General features: G+C 44.5%; 1 protein-coding gene across 1 annotated transcript in view; it reads left to right on the plus strand.

Moving 5' to 3' along the window:
• The first annotated feature begins 1,310 nt into the window (after positions 1-1,310).
• Positions 1,311-20,511, plus strand: part of SPECC1L (sperm antigen with calponin homology and coiled-coil domains 1 like) — a 71,485-nt gene continuing 52,284 nt past the window's right edge. The window contains exons 1-3 of the mRNA XM_083373851.1: positions 1,311-1,408; positions 7,679-7,867; positions 19,515-19,674. Of these exons, the coding sequence (XP_083229977.1) occupies positions 7,715-7,867; positions 19,515-19,674 (313 nt within the window). The 5' untranslated portion in view covers positions 1,311-1,408; positions 7,679-7,714. The remainder of the gene's footprint in view (positions 1,409-7,678; positions 7,868-19,514; positions 19,675-20,511) is intronic.

Below are 20,511 nucleotides of genomic sequence, written 5' to 3' on the forward strand. Positions count from 1 at the left end.
CCTAATAGGAAGATGCTGTGAATTGTTCATAAGAATCTCTTGGAGGTGAGGATCGGGTACTGATCCCCAGCATTAGGAAAAAGCTGGTATTTGTCTCCAAGGATGCTTCTGAGGATCCCTACCTGAGGCCCACCTGCCAGGAAGGCCAGCAAACCGGCTGCCAAGGATCTCCTTAAAGAAAGCTGCCTGATTCTAGCAAAACGGGTCTGAGGTGAAGCACCAGCCCTGTGCCGATACCTGCCCTGAAGCACTTCCCGGCCTCAAATGTGTGTTTTCCTTGGCTTGGGCAACTCCTAAAGGAAAAGAGTGAGGCGCTGACAGGTGTGCATGTTCATATTCCGCCCACAGCACCTGGAAGCTTAACAGAGCCTCTCTGGAAGCTCCCCCAGCAGCGGAGGGCTTACAACACCAGGATGGATGTGTAGCTTTCCTATTGCAACCTGGTAATAAGATAGCAAAACCATACATGCCATAGTGGCACAATGGTTAGAATGCAGCATTGCAAACGAACTCTGCTGACTGCCAGCAGTTCGATCCTGACCAGCTCACAGCTGACTCAGCCTTCCATCCTTTCCGAGGTCGTCAAAATGAGGACCCAGATTGTTGGGGGCAAGAGGCTGACTCTGTAAACCGCTTAGAGGCCTGTAAAGCGGTATATAAGTCTAAGGGCGAAGTGCTGGACATACTTGTGCGTGTGTGTGTGTGTAGGGGAGGGGACAGCTCCACCTTTCCCTCTCCTCCTCCCAACCGAATTGGGTTGTCACTCAAAAGTGGCGTTTCCTGCTTTCCTCTCCCGGCCCCCAAAATCCCGCTGGCTTCCAGAGGGGAGTCGCTGCCTGGGCTTCCCTCGGACCCACCTCAAAAGGAAGATTCAGGCGGCGCTTCCGTGCTTGCCAGTAGCCAGAAGGGGGCAAACGTCGAGGCGGTCCGGAAGGGCCACCGAAGCTCAGCCCTCCGCGACCAGCCAGCCCAACCCGCCTGGCTGGAGGCTCCCACCACCTGAACCGGGCAGCGCCCGCCCGGGAGGGCGCCAGCAGCGAGGGCCTTCCGAGCCCCGGCCAGGAACGCCCGGGAGGCCACGTCGCTCTGCCTGCCCGAGCCCTGCGGAGGAAGGAGGAGCCGCGGACGGGGGGGGGGGTAGGAAAAGGAAGGAACGGTGAACGTGCAGAGGGAGGGAGGGAGGGAGGGACACGGAACAGCCGGCGAAGAGCAGCAGCGGCAGCAGCTGACTGGCCCCGCCCCTCCCTAGGCGCGTGCGCGCTCCCCTCGCCAGGCTTGGGGGCGGGGCGTGCAGTTGCGACCCCGTCGGCGCCTGCGCGGTGGCGCCCAGCGCGCCAGGGAGCGAAGAAGCGCCGCGCCCGCCCGCCCGCCCGGTCGCCCCCCGCGGAAGGAGGCAGCGGCGCTTCAGGTAAGGCCGGGGCGCTGGCACGCTCGGCCTTTGAGGCCCGGGGAGCTCGGCGGCGGGGCAGCTGGGCCCGGCCAGTCCGCGGCGGAGCTGCCGGCCCTCGAGGGCCGCGCGGCGGGCGGCCCTGGCTCTGAGGCGGCCCGGGCAGGGCGGGCCGCGCGGAGGGTCGCCGGGGCGCTCTTCGGGCGGCTTCCCGGGCGGGGCGGGGGGGGCTTCCAGGCGCTTCCCGGCCTGACCGCTGAGGTGTCTGCCCCGCAACTCCCAGGATTCCCCGGGCGGCGTCGCTCGGCATCCTGGGAATTGCAGTCCGCCCATCTCAAAAGTGGCCCCGGTTAGGAAGGAGGAGACGCCGGCTGCCCGCAAATCTCAGTTAATGGATCGATCCTGATGAGCAGCCCGGAGTTGCCCACCCTGCGCCGGCTTAGCTCCGAGGCACCGCCGCCCCAGGGAGAGCCGGGCCTTTTGGGGGCGGCGGGGGGAGGCTGGCGCAAGCCCTTCGTGGAAGAAGAGAATCGCTCCGTGCGCGGTTTCATCTCTGATTTGGGGCTAGATGCTGGAATGGAGGAAAGGCTCGGTAGGGGGAACGGCGACTTTGACCTGGATGTTTAACATTGTATATCTGTGTTTTATTTCTTCGGAAAAAGTTAATTCACGAGCTAAGCATCGTAATGATGCCCAACCGGGATTTCTCTGTTGCTCTACTTGACTGCCCTTTACTTACTCTCGTGACCGCGTCCCTCTGGCATGGCCGGCTCCTCTTCCATCTGCGCCTCTCGTGGGCAATTAATCAGTAAAAGTCCCAGATTCCTGGAGCGTGATGGGGACGTTGTTTCATGACGAACCTATCAGTCATTTTAAGGAAGAGAATTGGGACTTGACACAGTTTAAGTCACTGGAGATCTTTGTACCCATAATTCCAACACAGAATCTGAATTGTGCTGGGCATCTGGAGTCCAGTATATGAGATTTGGGTAATGAGATTAAAGCAGGAGGACTAATTGGGTTGGAACAAATAAGGTCTCTGGCAGATCTGTCTCTTAAGTAAAGATCAGAATGAAATCCGAAATCCCTGTAAAATATAGGATGAAACTGCAGTATTCAGGTGGAAACCAATGAGAAGTTTTTGTTTATTGGCCTCTTAAAAAATGATTTGCTAAAGCTGTTGCTCAAGCTTTTGATTCAAATGTGATTGTGCAAATTAACATAATTCATAGCAAGAAGTGGGTGTATACAAAATATGGCATGCTTGTGTCTGTCCAGCTAAATGTGTCTTATTGCAAGCTGGACCACAACAAAATGTTGCAGCAAGCTAGAGCCAGCTAGTAATATTGCAACCTCTTTCTCCCTCTCTACATTCAGTAGTAACTATATATGTTTGGTCTTCATTGAGCTGTCTTATGACAGCCCACTTCTCTTCTACCCTCCCTTTTGCTGTAAAATAAAATAAATACTATTTCTTGCAAGTCCCCTGTGTGCTCTTTGGAGTATTCAAAGATTGACATTGTTCACAGTTTACTGTTGAGTACGTGTAACTGTTTTTGAGTTTATTCTAAGATTTAAAATAAACGCAGCGGAAAAGTTAATACTGTTCTGAATTTGGAATAAAGCACCTTCCATTCCAGCACTTTGTTCCAAGCTTTGGACAAGATTTAGTGTGCTCCTTCCATGTTGTTTCAAGCATTCTGATATCCTGTAATTAAAATTCCAGTAAACCATGCAGAGTTTGTGGGTGCATTTATCATTAGAACAGTAGGCATGGGCATGCAATTGGCTGGAATTATTTGAGAAGGAATGGAAGGGAGAGGAAGGGGGGGATTCATTTGAATATTGTTTATTATCATTTATTTAAATGTGTTATGGCTACTATTCCAGAAAATTCTGGCCAGTTTACAAAAGAGGGGACCTGGAGTACATCAACAAAAATTTTTAGATTTTGGTCCCTTGTATAACTACATCGTATGAATTGAAAAGCTTTGTAGGTGACAATCAGCATCACCCAGAAACCAACTGTCAACCAATAATACTTATATATGGACTTACCTGGGCAAAAATGCCTGCTATTGCTGGTGCTGCTGCATTTTGAACCAACTGTTCGATCTTCAAGGGCAGACTGGTGAAGAGTGCATTACGGTAATCCAGTTACAAGGTGATCAGGGCATGAGTGACCATCTGAAGGACCTCCCAGTCAAGGAAGGAACGCACTGGGCACACAAGATGAACTCCCATCAGTCACAAATTGTCCCTATCCAAGACTTAATGAAACCTCATTGATCCAGGGGACCAAACAGCCATTCAGTCTAGTCAACCTCTTCAGGATTGACCCAAAGTCTGTTCTTTTCCATCAGACCTGAACAGTTTCCAGACACTGCATTGACACCTTGACAACTTCACTCTACATGGGCTGGCCTTGAAGACACACCAGTTGATTCAAAATGCAGTAGCACCAGCAGTAGCAAGCATCTTTTGCTTCATATGCCTATGGATTGAGATATAAAACGGCAGGAACCTTGTACTGTTGATACCAAATTGATGGATGGTTTGAACCAGTGGTTTCATCTAGAGGTTAAACAGGAGAAGGGAGAGTGTCAAGCTCTGAGTCACCCCACGAGTGGGTGGTCACAGGGACAGTCCGTTCTTCCACTCCATCAACATAGTTGGGAGTGATCACTGAAGAAGGAACCAAACCACTATAACAGGGTGCCCCCAGCCTATGCAGAAAAATACCATGGTTGCTGATACTGCTGACAGGTCAAGGAGCACAAGGATGGATGCACCACCACCACCTTCGCTCCACCAAAGGATATGGACAAGCACAAATACTTGGGTTAATGAGGGTAGTTGGAACCAGAATTGCTGTTGCTAAGCAATAAAGTCATAAAGTGGGACATCATGTGACCACGCCATCTATTGACATCAGTTCCAGCAGTCCCAGTTGCCATTGTTAAGGGAGGACAACACAGGTCATTAAGCAATAATCTCACATGACTAGGACTTGCAACTTCCTGTTGACTTCCCATTGACTTTGTAGGAAGCTGCCAAATGAGGTCACAAAGTGTGATCATGGGGATGCTGTGATGGCTGGAACGCTGAGGACCTGTTGTGTCTATTGCTCATTCAGCACAATCACAAGTATGAACAATTGCTGAACAAATAATCGTTAACTGAGGAATCCCTGTACTATGTGTGGCATCCAGTCAAATAGCAAATGATGTTACAGGATGAGGGTGGACATAATTCACACGATTGATAGGTTGTTGTGAGGGTAAGCAAAACCAAGTTGCAGTTTGATGGTCCCCAGAGTACCATCGGTTTGCAAGGGGCTAATATTACTAGAATTAATCTCTGAACTGCTATTGCCAGGTTCATCACCATAGGAAAAAGATGCTTAACTAGAAGCAGATTGAGCTTTGTGTGATCCCAACATCTTATCTCTCCAAAAAGCATAATAGGATGTGGCTCTGAGTAAGAGTTTGTCTGATTAAATGAATATTTAAATAGAGTGCATATTAAGATACAGAAGCATTTTTTCTTGGCCTGGGTTCTGGTTGTGGCCATTTTACTAGAAAAGAACATGGCAGATCCTGGGCAAATTAGTCTCCAAGGAAGGCAGAGCCCTTGCAGGTTGAGTAAGGGTTGGCATTGGTCCCATGAAGTACCTGTGCCTTTTTTTTCTACCATGTACGGGCTCCATTCTTTCCGCATTGTAAAACTGGGCATCCTAGAGCTTAGTCCTGACCAAAACATGATTGCAGGTCAAAGTTCGGAGGTAATCAGGACCTCCTGCAACCTCTCTATTGCAAAAGTGGCTCTGTGAAAAGAATGCTTGCAAAAACAATTGGTCATTGGCTAAAACTATCCAGTTTAGTGGAAACAGTATTTCAAAATATATTACCTGTATGTGCTGCAGATCTAATCAGTTTGAGGAAACTTTAGTACGTACAGGTAGTCTTCGTTTAACAGTTCAGCAATCATTTGAAATTAAAAAAAAATCAACTTGAAACCTGCCCTTGAATTTACGACTGTCACCGTGTCCCCAAAGTCCCTTATTAAAATTCAAGTCAGACTTTATTTACAACCGCCTCCTCCCAGCTGGCCTGCCCTGCCCTGGACTCACCTGTAAGATGTGGTAAAGACCTTGGGAGACTCCGGGGTGAAGGACCCTCCCTACTTTTCCAGGCTGTAAAGGAGGCAGCGGGGAGATTTGTACTTTCAGACATGCAAGATTCTGTTTGATTCTAATTGCCTTTTCAGAGTAAAGTAGAATTAGCTTATCTGTTCATGTTTCCTGTCTGGTCTGTCTCTCTGCTACATGTGGGGAGGGGTCACAGAAATGTCCTGCAGACTGGAAGGCAGGAAGGGCAAGTGGGTGCTGCCACCTGCCAAGAAGGGACCCGGGGCCTGCTGTTCGGGGGGATCCTTTGTGCACCCCTTGCAGCACTGGGACATATTTTTCCCCGTTCCCCCTGCCCTTTTGCAGGCCGGGGTTCAAGAGCCTCTCTAGGAGGCATGGCTTCTTGAAGACTGCTCTTGCAGCAGTGGGCTCGGGCAAGGGATGCAGGGCGCTTTTCATGGGGTAATACTACAACGTATTAATTAGTACTTGAAAAATAAATCCTGTGTGTGTATTAGATTCTACAATTATTGCATCAAGGGACCCCAAAACCCAAGTAAAGGGATGCCAAACTGGACCTGCTGCTGAGTTTCCAAAGGGGTAACACTCGTACCACCTTAATATTTCTCCGAGTAATCCTACTTAGAGATCTCATTGGCTAGTCAAGGGAGAAGCGTTCCAAGCCCAATCCTTGGGCTTCTAAATCAACAAGGAAACCTTTTCACGTAGGTTGGAAATGCAGCAAAGACCACCAGTGTGGATTGTGCAGAATAGATGCTGGAGAGCACCAACTTTGCTCATGTTCAGTAACAGAGTGGCACATAAACAGAAACTGCCCAGCCGTTAGTGGAATGAATTGTAATAATCTGGCAGGAGGATGGATGACTACAGTTTGAGTCACTGCAGCCAAATTAATAACGGCCAAACCAGCTTTAAACTTAACATTCTGTCAAATACTGGCACAAATAACAAGACTAAGTAATTATAGCAAAAATCTTGTGGCATTATTGTAAGAAAAGTATGTAGGTATTTTAACTATTTCAGTTATAATGATGGACCTTTGCCCAATAAGCAATGTGTTAACCTTGTTTGAAAACCTAATTATCTTTGTTCTATTTATATTTCATTTCTACATGAAAAAAGTTGGTTCTCATTTTTTCTTGAATGTACATACGAAATTGCAGATACAGGGAAATGAAAGAAACTTTGGTGCCTTGGCCCTCCGCCCAGTGCGCTCCCACAGAGAGGGCCTCCTCAGGGTGCCACCGGTCAAAGAATGCCGACTGGCGGCCCCCAGGGGGAGGGCCTTCTCTGTGGGCGCGCCGGATTTATGGAACCATCTTCCGGTCAAGCTCCGGATGGCGCCTGACCTCCGCTCCTTCCGGCGCGATCTAAAAACTTACCTCTTCGAACAAGCTGGCCTGGCCTGATGGGATGGGGTTGGGTTTTATTAATGTGTTTTAACCTACTTTTTTAATGTGTTTTAACTTATTTGTGGGCATTTTGTTTAATCTTTTTTAATTTTTGTATTTTGTCTTTTAATATGTACTGCCCTGTTCACCGCCCTGAGTCCTTTGGGAGAAGGGCGGTATACAAATAAAATTAATAAATAAATAAACACACTATAGATTCAAAAAAACTCTACAGATTTCAGAAAGGAAGTGTTAAAGCAAACGTAACTTGCACTAATGTTCTGATTATTAAATCTTCTCATATTTTCAGTTAAGGGCCTCAATAACGCTATTGCTCCAAATTCATAAATATCCTTGGAGAGATGAGAATCAGAGTGGATAAAGATTTCAGATCTATCCATTGCTTAGCTTCGAAGTCACAAAGTGCAGGGCAAGCGGTCTTCTGAATTTGGGGAAAGCAGAAAGAAGAAAAACAGGTTTAAGGTGTAAGAGGAAACATTTCCGTCACACTTACAGAATGCAAACAATTTTTAGTGCAATTTCAGTCCTCGTGCGGTGTTGATACTGACCAAGCCAAATGGTGTCAATGTTTGAAAGGCTTCTGCTGGGTTTGGGCTGAGCGGAGCAGGCTCCGGGGAGACTGAAGGATTTGTAGCCTGTGCAGAAAGTAGTAGGCAGGGAGGTGCTGTTTTCAGGTGCGTGAATAGTTTGTGTGCCCTCAGTTTTTGAAAATCTGTTTTCTCTCTGCAGATTGTTAGTAAATGTATATCGAGCAGGCAGCCAAGAATGAAGAAAGCAAGCCGGATTGTTAGTTCGGTGCCCAAAGTGCCTGGAATAACTAAAATGCAAACGGTAGAGAAAGTTAAAACAGAGACCAGTTCCACAACGTCTGCAGTAACGAAACTTCCAAAAGCAGGAACAGCAGCCTCTTTCCTCAAGGTATCGCCACAACTCTTTTGAAAGGCAAGGGGAGTGGGGGATGAGCAGCGGAGAAAATGCTCCAAATGTTCGTGTATATTGATAGCCTTTTTATTGTTGCCTCCTGTACCTGGGGTTACACGTTACCGACAGATAACAAGTTTTGTAACTGTAGAGAAATGCAGACGCAGAGAAAGCAGAGCCCCCTGCACTGTTTCTACCCTGTTCACACGATCCACGTATTGAGTCTGGCACTATTCTTAGGCGCTCCTCACATTGCAGCCACTCATTCAGCAACTGTTCAAAGTTGTGACGGCATTGAATGAGTGCTTTTTACAATCAGCCCTTTAGGTTCTGGCTGTGGCAGTGCTCCCGGGGGCCGGCATGGCTGTTTGGCTGAGTAGCAACCAGCTTGCAGCTACAGTGGCTACAGCATCCCACGGTCACGTGCAGTTGTCGCTGCTTGCAACTTTTCCTGCCGCTTTTCGTAAGCAGTGCCAATGAGGAGCCAGCAGGGAAGATTGCAAGTCACTCCCTCTGTTTTTTCTTCCGAGGAGCCCCAGTCCATAGCAAGTAGTGTCTGCAGCCCCCACCCACTTGTGGCCCCCACCCACATTCCTTAGCACTCATTTGCAGCTTCCCTACACTATGCTCCTAATCTGGGGTTTATAAAATGATTAAAAAGATAACAGTTAAAAATAGTAGCCCAGGATGTCCAAGGTAAATAGTGCAATGCAACCGTACAATTGCATGAACAACGGAGCTCTCCTAAACTCCTGACCCAAATGCCTGGGAAATAAGCCAGGTTCTCGGGGCCTTTGCGAAAGGCTAACTGAGTCAGGGCTCCCTATATCTGTGGGGATGCTGTTCCATAAGGCAGGCGTTGCCACAAAGAAATCGTGATTTGTGGGTCCAACGGGATGATTTCTTTTAAGTGGAGGGGACCCGAACCACGCCCCACTGCTTGCCCCACTCAGTGCCACAACTAGGTCAGGCAAAAACCATGGGAGAAAGGCAGTCCTACTCTAGAGGGGAGAGCGAAGTCCTATTACCAAGGCAATAAACAGGTAAACATAAACGTAAGTTCCTACCAAGGTAGAGATTTATGAAAGCAGTCTTCCATTCCCAATACTTACAAGGTTTTGTGACTACAGATATTCTAATAAAGGTGGTTAGGGTTGAGGCTTGTCTGTTTCCTGGTCCGGTTTACATTGATAACTGCAAATAGCCTGACTTTCTGCCATGCAGGAGTTTATGGATTACAACTGCCTTGAATCACACCAGTGCAGCTTGCTGAGTAGGGATGTAGCAAGAGATAACGAAAACTACCTGCGCTGCTGCATTCTGGACCAGTGGCGGCTTCCAAATGCTCTTCGAGGACAGCCCCATGTAGAGGCCATTATGGTAATCAGTTGGGAGGTGACTCTGGCATGAGCCTCACGAGCCAGAAACTGGCTCTTTTGGTGCGCAAGCCAAGCCTACGCAAAGGCACCCCTAACCTTGGCTGCTACTCGCCCTTGAGCAGGAGCCAGCAGAACCTTCAGGCTGCATGCTGATTCTGACTGGGGAAGTGTCAAAGGGGAAATCTCCCGGGGGGGGGGGGCTTTAAATCTCCCGGGGGGGGGAAGGCGGAAGATTGTATAAAAAGGTCAGATCTGCTGGGTCCAGCAATGGGCTTCAAGGCAGAGGGGACCATACTCTCTGGCAGAGGTCGACCCAAGAGCTCCTCACCTCCCAGAAGACTTGGTCAACCAGGAGGAACAGGGATCTGAAATAATTGAGAACCCTGTTTGCTTCTCAAACCAACATCACGGACATCAGGGCCAGAAGGCTTGAACTCTGCCCAATGTCTGGGCCAGGCTGTGCCTCAAGCAATTGCAAAGGGCCGGTACAGTCAGATTCCAACTCTCAACAAATCCGAGTGACTTATCCAGCTGATGGCTAGAATAGTTCTCACCAGAGCCTTGCAGGTATCCCTGTGGCCTCTCCTTGCCCAGGAGGGGCTGAGTTATTCTGGCCACTGGTTCACATTTATTTGTATGATTGGCATAGATGTTATGCCACCCATGATTTGATGTACCTTATTTGCTGAATGGGGCTGCCAGCACCCAGGAATTCAGGCCTGTCTCTGTTGAGTGATCATTAAAAATTCATGCATGGTAATTATAAGTCTCTGTTAGCAAATAATACCTGATATTTGAAGGCTTACTGTTTATTTACCTGTCACTGGATCTATTAAGAGTCCCAGCAGCTAACAATAATAAAGTAGAATGATGCAAGTTAATTAAAAAGCATGGCATTGTAATTCACATACCTGTTAACATTGTCGCCTGCCAAACTGACAGGTTTTAAGGAGGCTACTCTGACTTCAGAAAATACAGGAAGCAAAAGAACTAGATGCAAAAGTGATTTGAATAAGCTAGTTCACTGGGTAGAAAATAACTTTTTTTTCGCCCATTCATGTTTTTCTCAGCAAAACAAATCTTTTTATTTTACCCTGGTGGAACCTGTTCATCTAGTTGTGGAACTGCTCATTTTTTGTTGCATGGCAGTTTACGGGCACTGCAGAGGGAAATCACGTTTATCGAAGGAAGAAACTTAATGTTTCTTTCCTTCTGTGTTTAGAGCATCTCAGCATTAAAATCAGTGCAAGCTCTCTGAGTTTTCAGTGCGGGTAATCCTTGAATTATGACCATATTTTCAGCAACCACTCGAAGTTCCAGTGGCTCTAAAGGATTGGCAGGTTGAACCCGTCTTCAGAGTTCCAGCTGTCCCAGCATCCCTGCAGTCACGTGGTCACAATCTGGGCAACTGGCTCGCACTTATGACCGGTTGCAGCAGCCACAAGCATGTGTTCGCCATTTGCAGCTGCTTTCACTGCTGACTTCCACAGAACGTCATTGGGAAGATCACCAGTCCCTGGGGGAAGCCTCCCCTCCCCCAGCCTCTCTCCCCTCCCGCCATGCCAGCTTCGCCCACAGCCCCATGCAGGCTCCCTGAGCCCCCTCCCCCACCGGCCAGCCTGCTTGAGAGCCACAGAGCAAGCAGGAAGTTGCCTAGTGTAAAAACAGTGGGATTTCGTTAATGATGGCAACTGCAAGGATTGCCGTCACTAAGCGTCACTAAGCGATGCAGTTGTGCTTTACGACTGCACTGCTTACCAATTGGAATTCTGCTCTCAATTGCTGTCGCAAGTCGAGGGACTATGAGTCTATGTTTCCAAATTTGTTTCTTCAGTATTTCTACTATTGCATATCATAGTATGTATGTTTCCCTTTCCTTCCTCCGTTCTCTTCCCATCTTTTCTTGATCTGCCAGAGTTTGGTTGGTTCTCATTTTCAAAATGGTTTTGACATATTTTATCTTCTTTTTGTCAACGCTGTGACAATTAAGAAATTGCAGCCATTTTACCTTTTGCTTTCTTTGTGCTTTTCTGTTGTTTGGGATTCTCGGATGTGGAAGGGGGGAAGGGGGCAATGCTTGAGCGTTTTCTGCTAGCCATAACATTTGTAGCTGGGTGAGAATCAAGGTCAATTCTAGATAAAGTTTTGGCGGGCTGAAAAGTAGGGAGGAGAGCCCGCATTTTAAAATAATTGGTGAATGTGATTTATGACAGCCTTTCTGGGGTGGGAATTGCAACTTGTTACATTGCATGGAGGGGGAGGGAAGTTTTAGTCTTGGGTTCAACTATGTAAGTGCCGATACTTTGTTTCCTGAATAAAATGTTCTTTAAGGAAGAAATCTTTGCCTTGAAGTTCTTTTAATTGGCTTCATCTATTGGAATCATGACACTTTTGAAGTTTTGTCATTTCCAATAAATTAATTGTTGTTTAACTTCATTTAATTCTTTCAATGCTTGTTCACCACCCAACCAATCAGAAGAAATAGATGAACTCTTTCCGAACCTGTTAACAAACTTATTTATGAAGCATATCACAACAGTAATGGGAGACTTCAACTATCCAGATATCAACTGGGAGACAAGCTCTACAGCAAGCGGAAGATCAAACAGATTCCTAACCAACCTAGCCGACAACTTTGTCATCCAAATGGTGGAGGTGGGAATTAGATATAAACCCATACTGGACTTAATTCTTACTAATAGAGAAGAAGTGATAGAGGGAGTTGAAGTTACTGAAACCTTGAGTGAAAGTGACCATGTCATACTGGAATTTAATATAATGCAAACACCAGCAATAGAAAACAATCCAACCAGGGTCTTGAAGTTCAAAAGAGCTGACTTTAATAAACTCAGAGAGAACCTAGGAAAGATCCCATGAATGAAACTCCTAAAGGGGAAAACAACCTAAGAAGCGTGGGAAACTCTGAAAAATGCGATCATAAAAGCCCAGACCAGCACAATACCATTGAGAAAGAAAAGCAAGAAATTCAAGATCTCTCTGACAAACTGAAAGAGAAAAAGGACAAATACAAAAAATGGAAAGAGCGGAACATAACTAAGGCCAATTATAAGCAGACAAGCAGAAGTCAGGAAAGCAAAGGCTTAGAACAAACAAAGACTCACAACAGAAATCAAGGATAATAAAGTTTCTTCCAATATATTAACAACAAGCAAAAAGTCAAGGAAACTGTAGGCCCACTAAAGAGAGAAGATGGCAAGGAAATAACAGGTAATAGGGAGAAAGCAGAGCTGCTTAACTCATACTTTGTGTCAGTCTTCACACAAAAAGAAACTCAAGGTGCTGGTGATGACCTATAAAGCCCTAAATGGCTTGGGTCTGGGATATCTGAGGGAACACCTGCTGCCGGCATCAAGTTCCCTTCGTCCTGTGCGCTCCCGCAGGGAGGGCCTTCTCAGGGTGATTGCCGGCGGGCAACACCCAGGGGGAGGGCCTTCTCTGTGGGCGCGCCTGCCCTCTGGAACCAGTTACCCGTAGAGCTTAGGACTGCCCCTGATTTTCGTTCGTTCCGCCGGGACCTGAAGACCTGGCTCTTTGAGCTTTCCGGCCAGGACTGAGGATTTTTTTAATTTTTTAACTTATTGTAATTGGGTTTTTAATCAGAGTTATAGGGGTTTTAGATTTTAATTAAGGAAAATTTAATCTATTTTAATTGTTATTAATTTTTGTATTGTAATGTTGTTTTAATTGCCTTGTGAACTGCCCTGGGTCCTACGGGAGGAGGGCGGTATATAAGTTTAAAAAGTAAGTAAGTATGGCCCAACATACCAAAAACACCACTGCAAAAGATATACTAGAAACAAAAATTAAAATAAGCAAAAAAATGGTAAGAGAACAGCTATCTGACCTTGACAAATATAAATCATGAGACAGATTACATCCCAGAGTTCTGAAGGAGCTGTCAGATGCTATCTCAGAATCATTGCACCATATCTTTCAAAAATCCTGGAGCACCGGGGAAGAACCTGAGGATTGGAAAAGGACTGGTGTAGTCCCCATCTTCAAGAAAGGAAAAAAAATGGGGGGACTCAAGGCACCTAATTTGAAATTGTATTATGATGCGGTGGTTTTGACATGGGTTAGCGATTGGCTTAATTTAACTAATAAAAGAATACTTCACCTTGAGGGTTGGGACTTGGTATATGGATGGCATGCATATTTGCTTTATGATAAAAAGGTGCACAGGGCTTTTAAATCTCATATTCTTAGAAGTGCCTTGCTGCGTGTCTGGAAAAAGTATTATTATAAGTTAAATGATAAAATACCGATTTGAGGAATTGCCGGACACACGATAGAAGGCGTATCTATGGGAATGAGTTTGGATATGTTTTCCTATAAGGAATTACTTAGATTGGAAGGGAATAATTGGCAACTTAAATCATTAGATGAGTTAAAACAAGAAAACATAAGTTACTCTTGGTTTAATATACCCAATTGAAAGCTAGGTGCAAGCTGGATCAGAAGGTTGGCATCACAACTACAGATGAAAACTTAGTAAAACAAATTAGAGATTTAAATCGTGCGCATATAAAGAGGATATATAATGTTTTAATTGAATTGGATTCGGAAACGGAATTAGTTAAAGATTGTATGATAAAGTAGGCACAAAATATCCAGGAACCAATTCCGTTGGATACTTGGGAGGTAATCTGGGTCAGAAATGTTAAATTTACTCAGGCTCAAAATTTAAGAGAAAATTTTTATAAAATGTTTTATAGATGGCATTTGGATCCCAAAAAGTTGTCTAATATATATCCTAACCTACAGTCTAAATGCTGGAGATGTGGTAGTTTAGATGCCACCTATTTTCATATGTGGTGGACTTGTAGAAATATAAAAGCTTTTTGGATTAAAATTTGGTGGAACATTCAAAATATTTTTAAGAAAAAGCTAAAGTTCTCTCCACAATTGTTTTTATTGGGTATTGTTGTAGATTGTGATACTAAAGAAACCAATCTGATGTTGAATTTGATAGCAGCAGCACGGTTACTGGTGGGACAATACTAGAAGAAGGATAATTTGCCTTCTATAGAAGAATGGGTACTTAAAGTATCGAATCTTGCAGAAATGTCTAAGATTTCTGCTTATTTGAAGGATCATTCACAAGAAAGATATATTTCAGTTTGGAGAAGATGGATAGATTATATTCAGAATAAATATGGGACTAAAAAGTTCCACTTAGCTTATGAGTAGATTTTAGAGGGATATTGTTATTAATTTTAGTATTAGTATTGATTATATTTTTGTTTAAGTTATTATTATTATGTTTTTTAATAATTTGAATGTATCTATGTTAAAGGGGAGTTAAAGCACATTATGATTTTTTTAATTTTATAATGGATAATTTTAGTTAGAATATGATTATTATATCTATAACCCTGTATTCAGCTCTGGGAAATGGGGGGGGGAAGGGGGGTGGTTTGGGGTGGGTGGGTTTTGGGGATATGTATTGTAAAAATTTTTTGTAAAACTTTAATAAAAAAAAAGAAAGGAAAAAAATGGACCTAGGAAACTACAGACCAATCAGTACCTGGGAAGATCCTGGAAAAGATAATCAAAAAACAGATCTGCAAACAACGTTATAACTAGTAGCCAGCACGGGTTTGTCAAAAACAGATCATGCCAAACCAATCTTATTTCATTCTTCAATTAAGTGACTAAACTAGTAGACCAGCGAAATGCTGTGGACGTAGTACGCTTAGACTTCAGTAAGGCATTTGATAAGGTAGACCACAACCTATTCCTTGGTAAGCTGGAAAAGATGGAATAGACAATATCACCACCAGATGGATCTGTAGCTGGCTAACAAACCGTACTCAACGAGTAGTCCTCAACGGCACTACATTCACATGGAGAGAAGTAAGCAGGGGGTACCACAAGGTTCCGTCTTAGGCCCAGTACTCTTCAATATCTTCATCAGTGACTTAGATGAGGGAATTGAAGGGAACTCATCAAATGTGCAGATGACACCAAACTGGCAGGAATAGCCAACACCCCAGAAGACAAAGTCAGGATCCAAAAAGAAAAACCACTGCAAAAGACATACCAGAAACAAAAATTATACTAAGCAAGAAAATGATAAGGGAGCACCTATCCAACCTTGATGAATATAAATCACCGGGACCCGACAGGCTACATCCCAGAGTTCTGAAAGAGCTGGCAGAGGTTATCTTAGAACCATTGCATCACATCCTCCATAAATCCTGCAGGGAAGTACCAGAGCATTGAAAAAGGGCTGATGTGGTCCCCATCTTCAAGAAAGGGGAAAAAATGGACCCAGGAAACTACAGACCACTCAGTTTAACATCAACAGTTTAAGACCTGGCTTAAAAACAGTAATTGTGAGAGGGACCTTGGAGTCCTAGTGGACGATCACTTGACCATGAGCCAGCAGTGTGCAGCAGCAGCAAAAAAAACCCAATCCTGGGTTGTATAAACAGGCATAGAATCAAGATCACACGAAGTATCATTACTGCTTTATAAAACCCTGGTAAGACCACACCTGGAATACTGCAGCCAATTTTGGTCACCATATCACAAAAAAGTTGTTGAGATTTTGGAAAAAAAATTCAGAGAACAGCAACTAAGATGATCAAAGGCCTGGAGACTAAAACTGCGGAACTTGGGTCTGGCTAGTTTAAAGAAAAGAAAAAATAGGGGAGACATGATAGCAGCGTTTCAGTATTTGAGGGGCTGTCACAAGGAAGAGGAGGTCACATTATTCACCAAAGCACCAGGGGGCAGGATAAGAAACAAAGTTGGAAATTGATCAAGGAGAGAAGCAACCTAGAATTAAGGAGAAACTTCCTGACAGTGAGCACAATTAATCAGTGGAACAGCTTTGCCTCCAGAAATCGTGGGCGCTCCATCCATCACTGGAGATTTTCAAGAAGATGCTAGACCATCACTTGTCTGAGATGGCATAGGTTCTCCTGCTTGAGCGGGGTGGGGTGGAGTAGAAGACCTCCAAGGTCCCTTCCAGCTCTATTCTATTCTAAATTTTCTACACTGCTTTTATGAGTCTCTCTTAATTGTGATTTACATCTGTTATAGCCTTTTTCTGATTTGCAGCAAGCCCAGCTAGGATCCCTCTCCTATAAGCTTTACATGTCTCCCATATAGTTGTGTCTGACATCCCTGAAGTTTTATATATATATATAATTTGTATTTCTGCTGTGTGCTTTTTTGAAGAACAGTAACTGCCCTATGAAGAAATGGAGTAGCCTTCATAGTCAATAAAAAAATAGGAAAAGCAATACTGGGATACAATCCTCAAAATGACAGAATGATCTCAGTTCGAATCCAAGGCAAACCATTCAATATCACAGTAGTCCAAGTCTATGCCCCAACCACCGGTGCTGAAGAGGATGAAATTGACCGGTTCTATGAAGCCCTAAAAACATCTACTTCTGCTTCATTGACTATGCTAAAGCCTTTGATTGTGTGGATCATAACAAACTCTGGCAAGTCCTTAAAGAGATGGGCATACCAGACCACCTTATTTGTCTCTTGAGAAATCTATATGCGGGCCAAGAAGCAACAGTGAGAACTGGACACGGAACCACTGATTGGTTCAAAATTGGGAAAGGAGTCCGGCAAGGCTGTATACTGTCGCCCTGCCTATTTAACTTATATGCAGAGCACATCATGAGAAAGGCAGGGCTAGATGAATCAAAAGTTGGAATTAAGATTGCCGGAAGAAACATCAACAACCTAAGATATGCAGATGATACAACTCTAATGGCAGAAAGTGAAGAAGAACTAAAGAGCCTCTTGTTGCGTGTGAAGAAGGAGAGTGCAAAACTTGGGTTGAAACTAAACATTAAGAAAACCAAGATCATGGCATCTGGCCCTCTCAATTCCTGGCAAATAGATGGGGAAGAAATGGAGGTAGTGACAGATTTTATTTTCCTGGGCTCCAAGATCACTGCAGATGGGGACTGTAGCCAAGAAATTAAAAGATGCTTGCTCCTTGGGAGGAAAGCCATGGCAAATCTAGACAGCACACTAAAAAGCAGAGACATCACCCTGTCAACAAAAGTGCGTATAGTCAAGGCTATGGTCTTCCCAGTTGCAATGTATGGCAGTGAAAGCTGGACCATAAGAAAGGCTGAGCGCCAAAGAATTGAAGCCTTTGAACTATGGTGCTGGAGAAGACTCCTGCGAGTCCCTTGGACTGCAAGGCGATCAAACCGGTCAGTCCTAGAGGAGATCAATCCTGACTGCTCTTTAGAAGGCCAGATCCTGAAGCTAAAACTCAAATACTTTGGCCACCTAATGAGAAGGAAGGACTCCCTGGAGAAGAGCCTAATGCTGGGAAAGATTGAGGGCAATAGAAGAAGGGGACGACAGAGAATGAGGTGGTTGGATGGAGTGACTGAAGCAGTAGGCGTGAGCTTAAATGGACTCCAGAAGATGGTAGAGGACAGGAAGGCATGGAGGAACATTGTCCATAGGGTCGTGATGGGTCGGACACGACTTCGCAACTAACAACAACAACAACAACTGCCCTATATTCACGTCACCCTCTGCAGACGGGAGGAGCTTCCGACCTGGTCACCATTTTCAGAGTGGATTTTCCCAGACTGAATCATGAAGCTCTTTTTACAACTTGACCTATTTGGTTCTTTACTAGATTGTTCTTATCTACACAGCATGTCCAGTGCGCTCCCACAGGGAGGGTCTTCTCAGGGTGCCACCGGTAAGAGATTGCCGGCGGGTAACACCCAGGGATAGGGCCTAGATGTAGTGGAAATGCAGATAGTGGGAAGGAATGCTTAATCTGGGTAAGTCTGCTAGGGATCAGAAGGGACCCTCCATAAAAGGGATGGGAAATTTGTTCCATTGTGTTGCTGGGATTTTTTTAAAAAAAATTTTTTGAGTCATCAGCCATCATTGTGCCTTTCTGCAATACATAAATGTAAATGTTCTCATCTGATCATAGCAAGAAACCAGACAAAAGATTTTCATAACTACTTCATGCAGATAAAAAGACAAAATCTTAAAAAATTGCTATCTATGTTAAGCAGTTATAGTTGCAAAAAATTCTAAAAAACAAATCCGTGAAACCTATTTTCATTCTGACAATTTTTATCCTTTTAATTTCAAATGCAAGTGCTAGAATATTTCCAAATAATTTTTTTGTAATTTTTTGCTTGTCTTATTCTATGCCTCCCTTGTATGCCTGTGAGAGAAATGGGCAGTTTCCAAATGTGATACATTAAGTAAATAAAATATAAATAAATAATATTGATCACATTGCGTATTCCATTTTAACTCTTTGGGATGAATACTGAGAGAGATTGTGGTAAGCTGATTTAACAAAATTGGACACATAGAGGGACTCGATGCAAAGTGCGTGGATCCACCTCAAAGACGGTCCTTTTAATTTTAATGTGTGTGTTTTCAGTGCCAGGCAGTGCCAGTCTTCCATGACAGGAGATGCAGGAGGAACAAACTTGTATGTAACGGTACAAACACTCCCCAGAAATGAGAATGGCCTGGCATTGGGAATGCTGGTTACGAATGCATGTTTGGCCATACGTGATGGGACCTTTGTAGCTGAGGATGCCTCCCAAGACTTTCTGTGCAAATAGTTCTTTATTTACGGCCACAGTAACGCCAGAATTTCCATTGCTAAGCAAGAGAGATGTTAAGTGAGTTTTGCTCCATTTTACGACCATTTTTGCTACAGTTGTTAAATGAATCATGTGGTCATTAAGCAAATATGGCTTCCCCCGTTGAATTTGCTTGTCAGAAGTGGCTGGGAAGGTTACAAATAGTCACTTGACCCTAGGACAAGGCAACTGTCATAAATACATGCTAGTTGCCAGGCGCCCAGATTTTGATCATGTGACCACAGAGATGCTGCAAGGATCATGTGAAAACTGGTCTCAGGTCATTTTTTCCCGCACTGTTGTAACAGTCACTAAATGAATAGGTGTAAGCCGAGGACGACCTGCACAGGGATGAAATTCTGCCCACTTGAACCTCTGAGGTATTGAAAAACGCACCGTTCTTTCCCTTTAGGGAAAAGGATTCAAGCAGATTTTATATGCAAGGATGCTGATTTTTTATTATGATTATTGTAAGTAATTATATTTTAATTTCAGATCTGTTACATTTATCTTTATTCATCATATGCCACCCATCTCTCAAAAATTTGACTCTTGGCACGTGTGTCTGTAGTTGAAGAAAGCTAACCCTCTGACGGGACCCTCACGTACGGCTTTACCTCTGTCCTGCAGACTAAGAGCAGCGAGGATCTTTTAGCTGGAATGGCTGGAGGGATGAACGTCAGCAACGGTGTCAAGGCGGGGAAGAAGAGCGTGTCTACCTCCACGGTCCCTTCTGCTGCGGGGAGTGCCACCCTGGGCCCTGCGGAGAGCAGATCCAAGCCCACCACAGGTACGGATACAGAGGCCCTTTTCTTGAGGCCACTGTGTTTTTTCTAGCAGGGGATACTGGCTGCACGGTGCTAATTCTCATCGCTAGTAGTGCCCAGTTGACCTTGTCTGGGCTCAGAACCTAAGCAGGGGTGGGAGACCACCTTATAATTTCAGTTTGGCTAGATTGACAAGTTAAAAAAAATAGAGAAAGTCAATGGTCACTCATGCTATTATTCCTAACAAATCTACATGGCCGGGTCTCAATGAAGTGAACTCAGCTCAACTTGAAGGGGGCTTGTTCCTATGTCATATGACATAACTATCCATTAGTCAGGATATGTTTAGTTAGTTAGTTAGGATATATTCAGTCACCCAGGATCACGAATGGGTTATCTGCTTGTGCATTCGTTATATTTTAAAATTAAATTTATTTCTGGCTATAACTGAACATGATACCTAAATTAACAAACAGAGGTTACTGCTTACTTTCCATTCCACAACTACAAAATTATTTTGAGTTTTGGTTTGGAGAAGAAGTAGTAAGCAATAGTGCTTGTGAAAGGAAGATCTTGGAACAGTCTTTGACTGCAAGCTGAATACGTGCAATGCAGATGGAAAAATGAAGACCTCCATTTTGGTCATCTGAATTTGAAACTTTTTCCCAGAGACCTATCAGGGACCTGCTATGTTAGTATTTCCCCTATTTGTAGTAATATATAGTATTCAGCATTAACCTTTCTGGCTTATTGTGGTATGATTATTTTTATTATGTATCTTGCTACACACAATTATTTTCAATCATTAACTTTCAAGTATGTGCATTAGAGTTTATAGTCACATACAGTCATGGCCAAAA

The sequence above is a fragment of the Vipera ursinii genome (genome assembly GCF_947247035.1).
Source record: "Vipera ursinii genome assembly, chromosome: 14".
NCBI lineage: Eukaryota > Metazoa > Chordata > Lepidosauria > Squamata > Viperidae > Vipera > Vipera ursinii.